Source organism: Chlorocebus sabaeus, chromosome 14, assembly GCF_047675955.1.
Source record: "Chlorocebus sabaeus isolate Y175 chromosome 14, mChlSab1.0.hap1, whole genome shotgun sequence".
NCBI lineage: Eukaryota > Metazoa > Chordata > Mammalia > Primates > Cercopithecidae > Chlorocebus > Chlorocebus sabaeus.
The window spans coordinates 48,779,100-48,796,463 of NC_132917.1; the positions used below are offsets into that span (position 1 = coordinate 48,779,100).

Below are 17,364 nucleotides of genomic sequence, written 5' to 3' on the forward strand. Positions count from 1 at the left end.
AAATTCTTTGGCACTCTTTTCCATCGAGGGTCTGTTTGTTCTCCCCTTGAAACTGGGCAGAACTGTGATGTATTTGGATAAAGGAATATGATAGAAATGTTGCTATTCATTATAGATCTAGTCTTTAAGAGCACTGACATCTTCTCATTGGTCTTACAGAGTCTTCAGCTGCCATGAAAGATCTCTGAATACCCTAAGGCTGCCATATTGGTAAAAGTCTAAACTATGCAGAGAGGTCCTGGAGAGTGAGAAACCCTATGGACAGAGTTAGAGAAGACACCACACACACACACACACACAGAAACACACCCAGCAAACACAGATGTGTGAGGCACATAAGTGATGGGGACAACTTGGAAGTGGACCCCCATCCTGGCCCCCACCCTGGCCCCAGTCAGCCACCCGAGCTGACATTGCATGGATCTGGGCCCGCCATCCAAATGTCTGACACACAAAATTGTGATCAAAATGGAATGGTTGTTTTAAGCCATTAAATTTTAATGAGGCAATAGAGAACCAAAACAAACTCCATTGAGGTCTCCATAATGTTTAACAGTTGAAGAGAGAATTTTTCCTTGAAAACCAGTAAGAGTGCAATAGCATTATAGTCTGTATACTTTTTGCCTCTCTTACCACTGACTATCTTTTGCTTTATGTACTATTTGTATTTTATCTCTCCTTGAAGGTAGAAGTCTGTAGCATTCTCAGCAGTGCCTTTCATGTAGTAAGTACCCAGAAACTTATTGCTTTGTTTGAAGATGTACTGGGGAGTGACACTGGAGAAGGATTAGGAAAGGAAATAGATAGATCACCCCAGCCAACTGTGATATTATCTGACTTCCACAAATTGCAGAATCTTGCACCTTGTGTTATGTCTTCTATTGTTTCCTATGATTGTCTTTTCATTTATGTTTGCTTGTCTCCTCAGCCAGATTTCAAGTGCCTTGAGAGCAGATATTATTAAGGGACTTTTGTCTTCTGTATCATTTCTGGCATGGATTTGGGCTCACGAAATCTATTCAGTAAGTAGTTGTCTCAAAAGTAGACATGACTCAGCATTGTAATAAAAATGAGAGGCTGAAAAAAATTTTACAAAAGAGCTAATTCTATGGGGAGATGAATGAAAGGCAGACCGAGAAATCCAGAAATCTAGACTTAAAGTGAGCTCAGGAGAATGGTGCCTCTGCAGCAGGTAAGTATATGTGGCTGAGAATATCAAAGTTACCAAGAAAGGGAGCAACCTTGTGCAGTGTCAACAAGGAGGCAGACATGCCTTGGGGAGTAAGCAGAATGATACACTGGGTGGATTGATTTGAATGCAATCCAGTGTTTAGGTGTTAGATTGGGAAGCCTCCTTGGTAAACTTCATTGCCTTTCCATTGCTCAGTGGTCTGGAGCTAGCTTGTTATTTTGGATTCCTTCTTATCACAGCTAGAAGACATATGTGCTGCTGTCATTTGCACATGATGGCTTTGCTGCTGTGAGACGAAGGCATCTTGTCAGTGTCCTGGGATTGAGATCTTTCATTGGTGGATGTTGATGAGGGAGCTCTTGGTAGGAAAGAGGCAATGTCACTTAAAGTTCAATAAAGCAAGTTTTTAAGCAAAAGTGGTTCCTGGATGACAGGGAAATAAAAGTCTTTGTGGAGGTGTTTACTTAAAGCTTACTGTCTGAAGGGATCAAACATGGAACCTGTCAAGACTTCCAAATTTTGAAATGACAGAAAATACAACATATCTCTAGTATCTTCATGGATTTAGAAAATTCCATAGAAATTTATATTACCAGGGACAAAGATGGGGTAAGTAGATCTTGTTAAGATCTTGGCTGGAGACTTAACTACAGTATATTCCTTTTTTTGCTCTCTTCTATTAAAACATGCACACTCTATCATACACATACAGGTCTATTTGCTGGCTACAGTTCTTCCACATGGCCTAAAAATCTGATGTTTTATTTTAATTCCTTTATGAAAACACTCTCCATTTTTATGATGCAAATAAACATGGGCATTGCGGGGAGTAACAAAAAAAGACCTCAGTTATTCACATCTTCGTAGGAGTATGTTATTGTGACCATGATAATTAATTTTAGGTGTCAACTTGAGGGGATTAAAGAATATTCAGATAGTTGGTAAAGCACTATGTCTGGGTGTCTGAGGGTATTTCCAGAAGAGACTGGCATGTGAATCCATGGGCTGAGTAAGGAAGATATGCCCTCTCCCAGAAGCTGGGACCCCCTTCTTCTCCTACCCTTAGACATCAGAACTCCAGGTTATCAGGCTTTTGGACTCAGGGATTTGTACCAGTTTCCCTCCCCAATCCCCTTGGATTCTCAGGACTTTGACTTCAGACTGAGAGTTTTACCATCAATTTCCCTGGTTCTCAGGCCTCTTCCCAATCTAACTCCTAAACATTGGATTGCATTCAAGTCAATCCACCCAATATATCATTCTGCTTACTCCCCAAGGCACGTCTGTCTCCTTATTGACACAGGCACGTCAGGCCTCTTGCTTGGACTGAGAGTTAGACCAATGGCCTCCCTGATTCTGAAGCTTTCAAGTTTGGACCAAGCCATGCTATAGCTTCCCTGGTTCTCTAGATTGCAGAGAGCCTATCATGGACTCCTCAGCCTCCATAGTCATGTGAGCCAATGCCCCTAAGAAATTCTCTCTTCTCTTATTTCCTTGAGCAGTGGTTCATAGTTCTCCTTGAAGAGGTCCTTCACATCCCTTATAAGATGTATTCCTAGGTATTTTTATTCTTTCTGTAGCAATTGTGAATGGTAGTTCACTCATGATTTGGCTCTTTGTTTGTCTATTGTTGGTGTATAGGAATACTTGTGATTTTTGCACATTGATTTTGTATCCTGAGACTTTGCTGAAATTGTTTATCAGCTTAAGGAGATTTTGGTCAGAGACGATGGGGTTTTCTAAATATACAATCATGTCATCTCTCTGCAAACAGAGACAATTTGACTTCCTCTCTTCCTATTTGAATACCCTTTATTTCTTTCTCTTACCTGATTGTCCTGGCCAGAACTTCCAACACTATGTTGAAGAAGAGTGATGAGAGGGCATCTTTGTATTGGGCCGGTTTTCAAAGAGAAAGCTTCCAGCTTTTGCTCATTCAGTATGATATAGGCTGGGGGTTTGTCATAAATAGCTCTTATTATTTTGAGATATGTTCTCTTAATACCTAGATTATTGAGAGTTTTTAGCATGAAGTGGTGTTGAATTTTGTTGAAGGCCTTTTCTGCATCTATTGAGATAATCATGTGGTTTTTGTCATTGGTTCTGTTTATGTGTTGGATTACTTTTATTGATTTGCATATGTTGAACCAGCCTTGCATCCCAGGAATGAAGCCGGCTTGATCGTAGTGGATAAGCTTTTTGATGTGTTGCTGGATTTGGTTTGCCAGTATTTTATTGAGAATTTTCGCATTGATGTTCATCAGGGATATTGGCCTGAAATTTTCTTTTTTTCTTTCTTCTTTTTTTTGTCTCTGCCAGGTTTTGGTATCAGGATGATGCTGGCCTCATAAAATGAGTTAGGGAGGAGTCCCTCTTTTTTCTATCATTTGGAATAGTTGCAGAAGGAATGGTACCAGCTCTGGTAGAATTTGGCTGTGAATCTGTCTGGTCCTGGGCGTTTTTTGGTTGGTAGTCTATTAATTACTGCCTCAATTTCAGAACTTGTTATTGGTCTATTCAATGATTCAACTTCTTCCTGGTTTAGTCTTGGGAAGGGTGTATGTGTCCAGGAATTTATCCATTTCTTCTGGATTTTCTAGTTTATTTGCTTAGAGGTGTTTATAGTATTCTCTGATGGTAGTTTGTATTTCTGTGGGATCAGTGGTGGTATCTCCTTTATCATTTTTTATTGTGTCTATTTGATTATTCTCTTTTATTCTTCATTAGTCTGGCTCGCAGTCTATCTATTTTGTTATTCTCTTCCAAAAGCCAGCTCCTGGATTCACTGATGTTTTTGAGGGTTTTTTTCATGTCTCTATGTCCTTCAGTTATACCTAATGTAGATGATGGGTTGATGGGTGCAGTAAACCACCATGGCACATGTATACCTATGTAACAAACCTGCATGTTCTGCACATGTATCCCAGAACTATAATAATAAAATCCCCTCTCCTCTCTCTCTCCCTCTCTCTCTCACACACTCTCTCTCTCTCATTTCTGTCTTTGAAGAACCTTGACTAATACAATGGCTATTTCCTAAAGATAGGCTTAGAGAGAGGCCCAAAAAATAAATCATTACACAGTGAGGGGTATTTAGAATAGTTATTCTGGGCAACCATACTTCGAGGAGTAAAGAGAACCATGGGATGGGATTAGATCTCAGAGCCTTGATAGGCAGAAGAGTTTAGGATTTACATGAGCAGAAGAATGATTTTATTCAAAGGTGGATTTTTGTAAGATTACTCTTGAGAACCTTGATACCAGCATATGGTATATGTTCAATAAATAGTTGGTAAACTAATGGAAGGGGAAAGGATTGAGGGTAGGAAGGGGACAAAGTGGCTATTGCAGAAATTCAGGTCTAGGATGACAGAGGCTGTCTCCTCCCACACTAGCGCTTCCCATGTTAAAAGTCATTGTGTGATATGATGACAAGGATTTATTAGGCATTTGCTCTATATTACTATAGCCATTTGTGAAAATTTCTGCAGTGCTTATTGTGCTGGGAAGTAACATTCATCCCTTGGCCAGATGCATTACAGTAGGTACTGTTTTTTGTTTTTACATATATTTCTTACCCCTTGCCAGACACACAGTAGGTGTTTAATCAGCATCCACTACATGTATGTCATGTAAGACTTGATGCCTTCAATGAGTACTTGAGAATGTTTATTTACTTATTCCTGCCCTTGTTTACTTACTTATTCCTGCCCTTACTTATTCCTGCCCTTGTGCCTGGAACTGGTGGGCTGGAAAAGTGGGGAGGGGTAGTTGTGGGCTGGTGTTTTTAAACTTTATCTTTCAGGCTGGTCTGTTCTAATGATTTTGGTCTTTCTTTTAAAAATACCACTTTTAACATTGCAACGCATGCTATATTCAGACAGTGAGTAGTTTTGAGAATTTAAATCCTGAAAAGACCAATGGAGACCCCATGGGATTATGACTTGCACAGAAGAGATTTGGTAATTTAAAATTGTTTCAACATTGTTAGGACTTCCTTTTGAGATACAGAGTAGCAAGAGCAACTGCATGGGTAGGAAGGTAGGAAGAGGCCGAGGCAGGAGAGGCAGGAGTTAAAAAGCACTCTGTGCCCCATTTAATAAAGTGTGTTATAGCCAGTGCCACAAATTTGATTTGAACAATTTCTATTTTTCCCAGCAAAGATGTTATTACAGGTCAATCATTTCCATAAGTGAGAGCACATTTTTGTGTATACTACACTGACAGATGGCTAGAAGACCTCTCTTTCATGATCCCAGGCTGGATAAAAAGGCAATTTACTATCTATAGAACTGTGGGTACACTGGTAATGGAAGAGAATCATTCTTATACAAATAACTCAGTGTTTGAATCTGAACTATCAAATGAATCTGAGCTATAGCCAAATCAATTTGATAAACCATCAGAATATGATTGTACTGGCTCCAGTCTGCAAAGGCAATGCATTAAATTTTCCCCACAGGAAACTGTTTCCCAAAGAAACAGCAATTGCTCGATTGCTTAAAAAAAACAACCTTGAGTGAGTTCAGAATATCAGGTAAAAACTCAGATGGCTGCTGATGTTCAAGGTCAAGACCCGTAAGGGGGAAATGAGGATGCTGAGCTGCTCCTCTGAAGCTTGTTTGTGTGCTGCTGGCTTTCTCTGCGTCTATCTTTCTTTGCAATGGAACAGTGTACCCGTGCACCTTCAGGTGTTCAGAGGTTCCCTATTCTTCACTCAACTAGAAATTTTGCCTTCAGGAAAGGAACTATCATCAGTTTGAGTGTGTGCCCCTTAGTTTTCTTTTCTGAGAATTCCTTGCATATATCCACTGGGGAAAAAGGCCTGAGCCAGTGATGGGGGAAGATTCACCACAGTTGGCTTGTGGAGGAGATATTTTGGAGACTGAGCAAGGCTTCCCAATTCCCAACACTGGTCCTAGGGCAGTGATTCTCAGAGAGCACTCTGGACCAGCAGCATCAGTTTTACTAGGAAGATGTTAGAGATACAAGTTATCAGGCCTCAACCCTGACCTACTGAATCAAAAATGCTAAAGGTAGGGACTGGGTGTTATGACTCACACCTGTAATTCCAGTGCTTTGGGAGTCCAAGGTGGGAGAATCACTTGAGGCAAGGAGTTTGAGATCAGCCTTGATAACGTAGTGAGACCCTGTCTCTACAACAATAACAGAAATGGCCAGGTGTGGTGGTACACGCTTGTAGTCCCAGCTACTCAGAAAGCTGAGGAAGGAGGATCGCTAGAGTTCAGGAGTTTAAGGCTGCTGTGAGCTATGATGGCACCACTGCACTCCAGCATGAGTGATTTAGAAAACCCCAAACCCCCCCCACCCAAAAAAAAAAACCCATCCAACTCTGAAGATGCTGCTCTAGGGCAGCTGAGAACCACCACTCGCAGTTGAGGTGGCTCATAGCCGAGTCTACTCTGGGAATTGCTCTCAGCTGACTTACTCCTCCCCAGGAGTTTGACTCCTCCCCAGGGACAGCCTGCACCCAGTGATTCTTGATATGGAGGACTTGCCCCTTACCTTAATTCAGTACAACCTTGAGGACCGTCTTAACTCCAGATCTCCCCATGGGATCAGCTGAGCCTTTTGCTGCAAATGCATTACCCTGATTCTGCTTCCATCAAGCATTCCCTGTACATTCTGAAAGCACCCTCCAGTAAACCTCCTGCATGCAGATATATCACAGTCTTTTTTTGTGTGTGTGGGAGTGGGGACAGCAATCTGACCCAAGGTACAGTCAAGGTCAGCATGATCTGCACCTACTGTGATCTGAATAGCCTATGCATACTCCTATTTCCACCTCTTATCTTGTCACCTGAGTGGGCTGGTCTACTGCACACCTGCACAAGCACCTCTCAGGCCAGGCTTTAGATGGTTTAGTGTATCTGGTTGCAGAAGTGGGATGTGGAATAGGTTATTCGTCTTCTTGCATCTCAAGTCAGTAGGAGGAGAGGCTTGAAGAACATCTATGGACTAACCTGAAAGCCCCAGAAAGGGTGGCTTGATGTTAAGGTGAACAATTCTTTTGGCCCCAGAGGGAGGAGAGGAAATTAGCAATTATAGGCCGGGCTTCCAGCCAGGATCCTGCACTGAGATGAAAATATGTGGGAATGTATTATCACTCTCTACCTTTTTAAGTCATGGAGAGTGCTTCCTGATTCCATGGAATTTCTGTAAATTTTATTCACTTAATTCTAGACAGATGTGTTCCTGTGGTAAGAAGGATAAAACAATGGGCCTATAACTTGAGGACCGTGCAGAATTGCTTCCGATGCTTTCACAGAGGTTCTCTTCTTGCCTGTATTCACAGTGGGGCTGGATGGGGGATTCAAGTTTTGTGTTCTCTGTTAAACATTCTTATGAGATACATTGTGCAGTGTCTTAGCCTGGAATCTGCTTGTGCAACCTCAGGAGATGTTCTTCTGTGCCATGTTTATGTAACATTGACTGGTGTTCTTAGACTGGGAGGCTGGTGTTAATAGTTATTTTCCTCTCTATTTTAGCTCACAACCAGTTGCAGGGGGCCTCACCAAATAACTTTTAGATGTTGAATTAAACGTATTTATGGCAACATGGTATGGTGGGAACACATGGAATGTGAGACAGAAGACCTAGTTTCTGGTCCAGACTGCCCCTTGTAGTTGCAGTGTGATCTTTAACAGATCACTTCCCTCCTCTGGTTCTGATTTCTTCAGCTGGATAACGAAGGAGTTGGGGGATCTCATCCCACTTCACTATTCTCAGGAGCAGGTAGTAGGTTAAGATGCCATAGATTCAATATTGTACCTGGTACAGGTCACATATGGAAACCCACCCATCACTTAAATATTCTTCCATGAACAGATAGAGATGCCTACTTAGGAACATTCAACACTTTTAGGGCTTTTTGCTAAGTGAAACTGACATGCTGCTATTGTGGGGGTCAAAGACATCAAAAGTACTTGTCAAAATTCATTTGTCTCCCAAGCACTCTAGGAACAGGGAACATGAACTAAGCAGTACAAGTTTTGAGTATTTTGTATACTTGAGTGCACTTGAATCCATGGACTATATGCCCAACACTCTCCATTTGTTAGCCCTGGGTCCTTCCTTGTACTTCATAGATATATCATGACTTGATATATTAAGTTGTATATTTAATATATTGCCTGACTCCTCTCTATCTCCATCCCCAATGAGAATATAAGCTTTCTATGAGGAAGAACTTTCGTTTGTTCCCTGCATGGCACAGGATCAGTCCTGCTTAAAAATGTATTTGATGAGTGAAAAAATATTTATGTGTTTGTGTTTTATGCTTCAAATAATATTAGGAAATAGGTATTTTTTGGCCGTTTTTTAGGTGAAGAAACTGAGGCTTAGAGAGGTAAGAATTGGTCTAAAACAAGGAAGTCTGCTCTATATCTCTGCTTTAATCACACTGATACTCCATTTGCATAGGTTGCCTATCTTAAGCCAGGCATTCTCAAATAATCTTTGAACATGGTCAGGATGAGAAATCTACCCTAAAGTGTATATTTATTTCTTCAAAGCAGCAGAATCTCACGTATGGATCACAACACACCCTTTATCATTAATAATAAATATTTAAAATTCTGACTCTCCATACCAGGTCTAATTCTAGAGGTATACAGGCTCCAGCCTGAAGGAGAATATTAGCTATTTGGTGAAGACAAAAGTGACGCATATAGATGGTTGGTGGGTAGGTGGGTAGATAACCACACATGGTAGCATATGCCAACTGCCAAATAAGACATTCAGGTGGGTGGCTCCTAAATGCCTGACTTGACTTCAGGCAGATTACATAAGAATCCTTTAGTAACATTGTAGATTTATTAACATGCTTATCTATTTCTCTGCTCACCATTCCTTCTTGTACCTCATTCTCTCCTTTTGGGTTCCTTTCTTCATTCTTGAAGTACTTTCTACAGTAAATGTAGTAGGTCTTGCTTAGAGGCCAGGAACACATTTTTAAAAAGCCTTTTTGTGATTGTGGTGCAGATTGTCCCCCCACCAAAGAAGGCATAAAGGCCATGAGAGCCACGGGAAGAAGTCGCCGATGGTGAGGTTGTCAGAGGGACTTGTGGAGGTAGAACTTTGGAATGATCCTTGATGGAAGGGGAAGTGTAGGCAAGAAGAGCAGATGGGAATGTCACTTTTGGAGGGAAAGATGGAAGTAAGGAAATGACAAGAGGAGAGGTGCTGATGCAGGGCTATGAGGCACAGAATGTATCACAAGGGATTTGGAAAGAGGATCCAAAAATAATGTATATATAGGTCTCATTGGATTGAAGGAAGCTCCTGGGTGTTGAGGATGATGGAGAATTGTGCTTTCCTTTCCAGGGAAGAGACACATAGTTGAGTGGATGTGGGTCTGTACCATGAGTTAGATCAGTTTAAATCCCTGCTGTAACTCTTGTATAACCTTGAGTGAGTGAATTAACCTCTCCAGAAAAGCCAGTTTTTCCTTCTGTAAAATGGGAATAAGAGGTCCTACCGCAGGGGGTGATTATAAGGATTAAACAAGAAAATGCATCTTAGCTTCTTAGAACATCATCTGACACTCTGTGCATGCTCATTACATGTTATTATTAGTATTGCTTTTTTATGGAGAGTTAGACTGTGGATAAGCCTTAAATTGTCTCTCTAAATCGTGGCAGATGACATGAATAAAAATTGAACTTGATGGCCAGTCCTGCCTTGGGAGCTTCTCCCCTAGCTGCAGAGAGTTGACTTCTTACTTACACAAACTGAGCTCTTACACACAGAAATGGGGAAAGCTACTCACAGAATGACTGGTCCAGAGGCTCCGTGGAAAACATCATTAGGCAATTCTTCTAAATTATTATTATCGCTTAGATTCCTGGGGATGGGGTTGAGGAAAGAAGAAGGAAAACACAAAGCCACATAAATATTGCTGTTATAAGAGCCATTTCCCTTTAAATGGGCTGGAAGAATAGTCAGGGCTACTTACAGCTCATCTAGTTGGGTTCCATTGAATGCACAGTTGTGTATTTCTTGAATCCCATTCTTACTCAGCCATCTGAAATAAAAGGCTTATTATAAAACCAATAATGTCAGATGCAAACAATACAGGGGTTTCATAATTGGAAGCACTGAGCAAGGGCAGACAGCACAGGTTAGAGGCATACAGAAAATGCCACCTTTAAAGCCTGGGGACACGGGTGGGAGGAAGACTGATTTATTGCTGTATAATCTTTTGTAACTTTTGAAGTTTGTATTATGTGCATGTATTACCTCTTCAAAGGAATAAATGAAATTTAAGTTTGAAAAGGCACACTTAGGCAGAGCAGCCTGGATTCTATAACTAAGGTCTTTACACACATCATTTGTGTATAAAGAAGCAATGCGGGCAGCGACAGATCTTTCTCATCCTGAAGGACAGGAATCGTACAATTATTGAACAAGTGTTTATAAGACAGAGAAAGAACGTTTTGTGTCACCTTTCTCTAAGGCCTGAAGCCTTTCACCCATGATCACCCACAGCAGCAGGCCTGGCTGTCATCAAAAGTGATCTAATTAAGTTGTCAGACAACCTGAACATCTCCTGTGACCCATAGGGACCTGGTTATTGGAGGTTTGTGGAGATGGCTCTGGGTTAAGCCAGAAAGGAAGAGAAATCAATTACAGAGAATGTGGGCTGTGGCAGGGCAAGGTGATGTGAATGGGCATGGGAGGAGGTTCTGGGGGAGGTGGAGATGGGTGTAGAACAGCCATCCTGATTGTGCTAAGAAGGTCAGTGAGCAAGGTTCCCTGGACAGTGGAGCCCAAGGACACCTTGGGCTACAGCTCTGCCTTGCTCTGCTCCTGAGTGGATCTGAAAGCAAAAACAGATACCAAGGTCAGGAGAGCTTAGCCCGAAGAGCCTCTGACCACCTGCTCCTGTTTTGCTGTCAAGTTCTTTACCCTGTCTGGCTTAGTGGGTTTGCAAATAACACTGTTCAGAAAGCTGACCCAGAGAAGCTCCTGTGTGTCCAGGACTCTTTCCTGGCCTGCCACGGGCAGCCAGAAAACACTTAAAGTCACAGCGGAACATCTGTATGTCTTTTTCCTCCTCTTGAAAATTAATTAGCTAAAGAAATCCAGAAAAGTGCGATGTAAATCAAAACATCCACAACCAGTTGGTGGGTTCCGATGGCAAAGAAGTTGCTATGCACCCCCATGCCATTTGAGAAAGCCTATCCCAGGCACATCCGGACTCCTGACTATTGCAGGATAGTGGAAGTTGCTGGGGCAGCTGTGGGATGTGGATCCCTGGGGGATTTGGATCAAATACAGGTTTCAGCAAACTTTTTCTATAAAGGGCCTGATAGTAAAGTTTAGGTTTTATGGGCCAAAAGGCAAAAATAAAAAATATTATGTAAGTACTTTAGGTACTTATGAAACAATTTCCACAATTTTTTATTGACCAAATTCAAAGTGTAATAATTTTTTTTTTGTAATATAGGTCTAAATTAAGAGAATTTTTACTGGGGGATAATATTTTGCTTAACTTAGATCCAATGTTAGTGTTTGCTGTCTTAGCTCATGAGCTGGATTTGGCCTCTTGGTTATATGTAGTTGGCTGATCCTTAATCCATACAGGCTCCACCTATTTGCCTGTCGATTAGATAATTGATATTTCTTGCATATAACTGTCCTGTAAATCGATGTTGCTATAATGAAATAAAACATAAACTAATTTAAAATAATTATTGTATTCAAATATCCCTTTGTCTTTATGGATTATCTCAATCAACAGATACCACCATGTGGGGAGGAGGATGGTATTTCATGCTATCAACAGTGGATCATCACACACATAAAAAATTATGTTCAGAACTGCTGCCCTTGGGTTTACGTTAGTCTGTAGGAATCTAAAACTAGTAACAAAGGGAAACTGACATTTATTACACGCACCCCTGGTCTCTTAAGAGAGGAAGTACCTATATGAAAACCAGATGATGATGATGATGATGACCACAACAACCTAGGCAGAACATGAACTAAGGAATAACTGCATCACAGGCTTACCTGAACCCTTTTGTGTCCTTGGGAACAGAGCAGAGGCTAAGGAAGCTACAGAAGCACACTTTGCTCTCACCCTAAAGAGTAGAGGTGCTGGGGAGTTGGCCCTTTAAAACTTATTGAGGGTCAGGCAAGGGAGATGGGCTGACTGAGGAACAGAGGAAGCATGTATGAAGCAGGCCTCTCCCGAGGCCAGAGTGTCCTGGGAGCTGTCATGCATGTCGCCTCGTTTTATTTCTTCTGAATTAGGACATTCTCCTGGCTGGTCATAGCTGGGTGCTTTCCCCATTCAGGCACTCTGCTTACCCGGGCTCAGTGCGGGTTGGGAAGGGCTCAGAAGCCTCTACATAGTGGGTTTTTATTGCTCACTTCTCTGATTCACTAGGCTAGTGTCTGATAATCCTTCACTGCTGGTTGCTTTAAAAATATATTTACTTTTAGAACAGGGCCTCAGAATTTTTTTCAACTTTCAGTTTCAGGGGAGCATGTACAGGTTTTTTACACAGGTAGTCTGCATGTCCTGGGGTTTGGTGTACAAATAATTCCATCACCTGGGTGATAAGCGTAGTACCCAATAGATATTTTTTCTGATCCTCTCGCTCCTCCCTCAAGTAGGCCCCAGTGTCTGTTGTTCCCTTCCTAGAATCCATGTGTTCTCATTGTTTAGTTCTTATAAGAGAGAACATGTGGTATTTGGTTTTCTGTTCCTGTGTTAGTTTGCTTAGAATATTGACCTCCAGCTCTATCCATGTTGCTGTAAAGGATATGATCTTGTTCTTTTTTATAGCTGTGTAGTATTCCCAGAATTTTGAAAATGGCTATCCATAGAATAATTTGACAGTCATCAGTGCCATTTGCCACGCTTTTTTTTTTCTTTCCTGAGTGTGCTTAAATGTCTGCATAGGAAGAAAGCACCCCTGCATGGAAGCTGCTAAACTAGAAATGATTGGAGACTTAAGTTGTGTTAAGTATGAATTACGTGATTTTATTGTCTATGGATTAAGGGACAGCCAAAATAAGAACAATAGATACTGTTTCCACAAAAGTGAATTTATCCTTTAGAGAGATGTTTGAGAAACATTCACTCTTGAAAGAAAACTCCTTTCCTGAAAAGTGTGTTCGTAAATTCCGAGAAATTAGGGTCCATGAACAGGAGTTAGGAAAAAGCAGACAGGATCTATATGTTTCTTTTGTAGCTTTGGGTTTGCAAAGCTATGTCAGAAGTTCTTACTTCCTCGGGTTCTTTGCCTCTACTTGGGGAGAGTTGAGACCAGGTCACTTAAAGTGCTTTGCCTTCTGACTTACGGTTGGACAAAAAAATCAGGTCAGTGATACTGTGAGAGCAATATAAACACACTATGCAAAACTACGAGAATGATATGAGCACACTCCCACTTAATTATATATTTTCTATAAAAAGTGGAATAAGTTTGCCACATTATAACATTTATTTTAAGTCTCTGTATTTAAAATGAACATAGATGAACATATTTTAAGAAAGATCCAAATAAGCATAAACATCCAGGTATAACTGATTACATTTATCACTAATCTCCCTCTGTGAAGTAGCCCAGGAATCCTTTTACTGTTACATTTGTTTCACAATCCAGCAGGTCAACACAACTCATGTATTCACTGTTTTCCACAAACTCTTTGTATTATTATTTTTTTTATTTTTTATTTTTTATTTCTATTTTATTTTATTTTATTTTTTATAATTTTTTTCTGAGACAGAGTCTCACTCTGTTGTCCAGGCTGGAGTGCAGTGATGCAGTCTCGGTTCACTGCAAACTCTGCCTCCCTGGTTCAAGCGATTCCCCTGCCTCAGCCTCCTGAGTAGCGGGGATTACAGACGCCTGCCACCCTGCCCAGCTAATTTTTTTTTTTTTTGTATTTTTGGTAGAGATGGAGTTTCACTGTATTAGATAGGATGGTCTCAACCTCCTGACCTCGTGATCCACCCGCCTTGGCCTCCCAAAGTGCTTGGATTACAGGCGTGAGCCATCGCTCCTGACCAATTATTTTTATTTTTATAAAAGGCAAGTGGTCTTCATGGTCTTTATTATTCTGTTCCCTCTGCCTGCCCCTTGCCAACTCCGTAGCTAACTACCCTCATCTCTAAAAGCCCATTTTAAAAACATTTTCTTAGCTTGCTTTCCCTTATTTAACTCTTCCTTTAACTCTCGCATCACAGACTAGTCAGATTAAATTATTCCTTCTTTACTCCTAGAATAAGTGCTTTTTTTTCCTTTGTATATCATTCATTCTGATTGCATTTTAGTTTATTCCTTTTGTTTTCTCTTGCTTACCCTTTCTGTACCCAATCACCTCATCTCAACACACACACACACACAACCCCCCACACACACACCCACTTCACTTCAAATATCATGAGCTTACGCGAAATGATTCAGTATCACTCACCTATAACTTTTGTTCTAATTATGTATTTTGAATACATTCCTTTGATTTAATTGTATTGTTCCCTGCATACATTCCATTTCTATGCTAATCTGTTTTCAAACTTTTTCCATTGTTCTCTGTAATTAATTTACATCAAATACAGAGCTTAGCTTTACTCATCAAAGTGTCATAATCTGTCTACTATTTCTTTTTTCTTTTAACAGCTGGGTCTCTGAATCATATAATTGAAGAGGGCTAAAATTCTTTATGGACTGGAATTTACCTTTTGTACATATAGGCATATTTTAAAAACTCATACTGTTGCATTTTTTAAAAAACACAATTTGTGAAATCGACAAAATGCTTTTCATATCTTACAGAAGTGATTGCAATTACTGGGTCTCCAAATGCCATTCTGTGCATCTAACTTTCATGGATCCCAGGCATACTTAGGTAACCCATACTGTCCTATTTCTTGGCTGTCCTGGTGAGTGGATAAACTGCTACAAGGGCTGCTGGCATAAATGACTAGAAGGTCTTTCATTAACAACACAGAGTGCATTTAAAAGGATTTCCCAAAAGTCGGAGAGAGGAACTCAAGCTCATTAAAAAATGTGATTGTTTCAAGAAAATGAGAAGTCATCTTATGCTCAGCATGGGCCTTAGCAGGAGCTGCTTGACATGGTTTTGAGGGAATTGCCTTATCTTCCTGATTGGGCCTCCTTCCTGATCTTTTTCTTGGGGCAACAAAAGCCTTGCCAGGCAATAACTAGCTTTATTGATGCATGAGTTATTCTGTCCTTTGGAACAGATGTTGTATCACAGGGGACCATCATTCAAACAGCAATTTTAAATACTTGAATCACACCACAGAATCATAAATTATTAACATGACTCCACATTGTGATTCTGAAATGTAAAGACGAGAGACAAACGCAGAACCGGAGAGTGATTGAAGTGGAGAAATGCCAAAGTTACCCAAACACAAAAGGGGCATCCAATTATGAGAAACAGATCACTAAATGAAAAATTAAATGTTACTCTGTTGGATTTTTTTTTTCCCCTTACTTACAGAATCACACTTTCAAAACTCAGCCCCACAAAAGAATTCCTTTCAATTGTGTGGATGTTTATGTTATCTTGAATGTCTCTAGAAGAAAGTACAGACAAATAAGATATTTACATCAGCTCTACTCATGTAACCTTCCAACATTTAGTTTAACTGGCATGATGTGGTCTTTAGCTGAGGTAATGTATTAATATAATTAGTTGTTGTTAAGAAGATGGTCAGCTCATCAGCTCAAAGTTTGGAGAAAAAATTGTCTCTAATTTATCTTTAGTATGTTCTTACAAATGGAATTGCAGACATTCAGTGTCTTTTTTTTTTCTTTCTTTTTTATTTGAGACAGGGTCTCTTGCTCTGTCACCCAGGCTGGAGTGCAGTGGTGCCATCACAACTCACTGTAGCCTCAACCTCCCAGGGTCAAGTGATCCTGCCACCTCAGCCTCCGGAATAGCTGGGACTACAGGTGTGCACCACCACGCCTAGCTGATTTTTGTATTTTTTCGTAAAGTCAGAGTTTCACCATGTTGCCCAGGCTTGTCTCAAACCCTTGTGCTTAAGCGATCCGTCTGCCTTGGCTTCCCAAAGTGCTGGATTATAGCCATTGACCACTGTGTGTGGCCCACTTTTTTCTTCTGAAGGTTTTCTTAAATAATTTCACCTTAATGTAACAACACTTAAGTTGACCTTTCACCTCCTGTCTAACTTCTTTGGTTATCTTAGTTGGGCCTTCTCCTCATGTCAACCCCCTTCTTACAACTAGTTTCCTTCTGACTATTTTCCTTGGGTCTCCGAATGGTTTTATCATTGATTTTTATTTTTCTGAATGAAAGGATGAGGAAAGTCTCCTTTTCTGTTTGTATTCCTTATTTCCCCCATCAATCTTCCCTGTTAGGTCTGATCTAACATGTAGAAGTAAATATGGAAGTAACAGCTGCAGAAGTAATGTAGTGAACAGCTTGGAACAATTTGAGAAATTCTGAAAGATTTTCGTATTTTCTTCTTTCTCTTCTCCCTCCCTGCTTAGCTCCTTCCTCTCTCCTAACACCTTACACCCCTTCCGCATCTCTTCTTTTGGATCTGTCCATATTCTTACAATTTCACTCTTGGAAATAATTGCCATTATATGCTACCTTTCCTCTTTCTTTTTCAAAATACAAATACCTTGGGAAAAGGCAAACACAGCCTGTCATTAACTCTTTAATGTGAATGTGTTAGATAGTTTCTTTGTGCCCAGGGCAGCATAGAAATTCTAGAAGGAGAGGATAGGATGCTGGCATAGAGGGGGTGTTGTGTATGTGTGTGGAGGGCAGTAATTAAAGCACCAAATAGTGAAAAAATGAGCAACTTTTTGATTTTGCAATATGCTGGTTTTGTGAACAATACTCTTATTGAGGGGTCTGTCAATTTCCTCCAAACTGATATTGACTGGCCTGCAGGTAAAATCAAAGACCTCACTTCTGGCCTCAGAGCAATGCCTTTGGAGGTTGTAGACGACACAACACATATTAAAGACCCAGATGGCCGTTGGGCAAGACAGATACTGAGTAAACAGTTGGTAGTCACTCAAGGAAAAAACTTACAGTAAAACCTTTTGGAAAGAATGAATCTTGTGAACATCTGGAAGGTGCTTAATACCTGTGTTGGATATTAACCTAGAGAGAAACAAAATGAG

At 40.6% G+C, this 17,364-nt stretch overlaps 1 protein-coding gene across 2 annotated transcripts in view; it reads right to left on the bottom strand.

Annotated features, from left to right (window-relative positions):
• Positions 1-17,364, bottom strand: part of FSHR (follicle stimulating hormone receptor) — a 189,805-nt gene that overhangs the window by 10,735 nt on the left and 161,706 nt on the right. The window contains exons 5-8 of one of the 2 annotated variants that reach the window (XM_007970681.3): positions 17,273-17,344; positions 15,699-15,776; positions 10,170-10,238; positions 9,984-10,058 (exon numbers count right to left, since the gene is read on the bottom strand). In XM_007970681.3, the coding sequence (XP_007968872.3) occupies positions 9,984-10,058; positions 10,170-10,238; positions 15,699-15,776; positions 17,273-17,344 (294 nt within the window). The remainder of the gene's footprint in view (positions 1-9,983; positions 10,059-10,169; positions 10,239-15,698; positions 15,777-17,272; positions 17,345-17,364) is intronic. The other variant, XM_007970684.3, reaches the window with a different exon arrangement.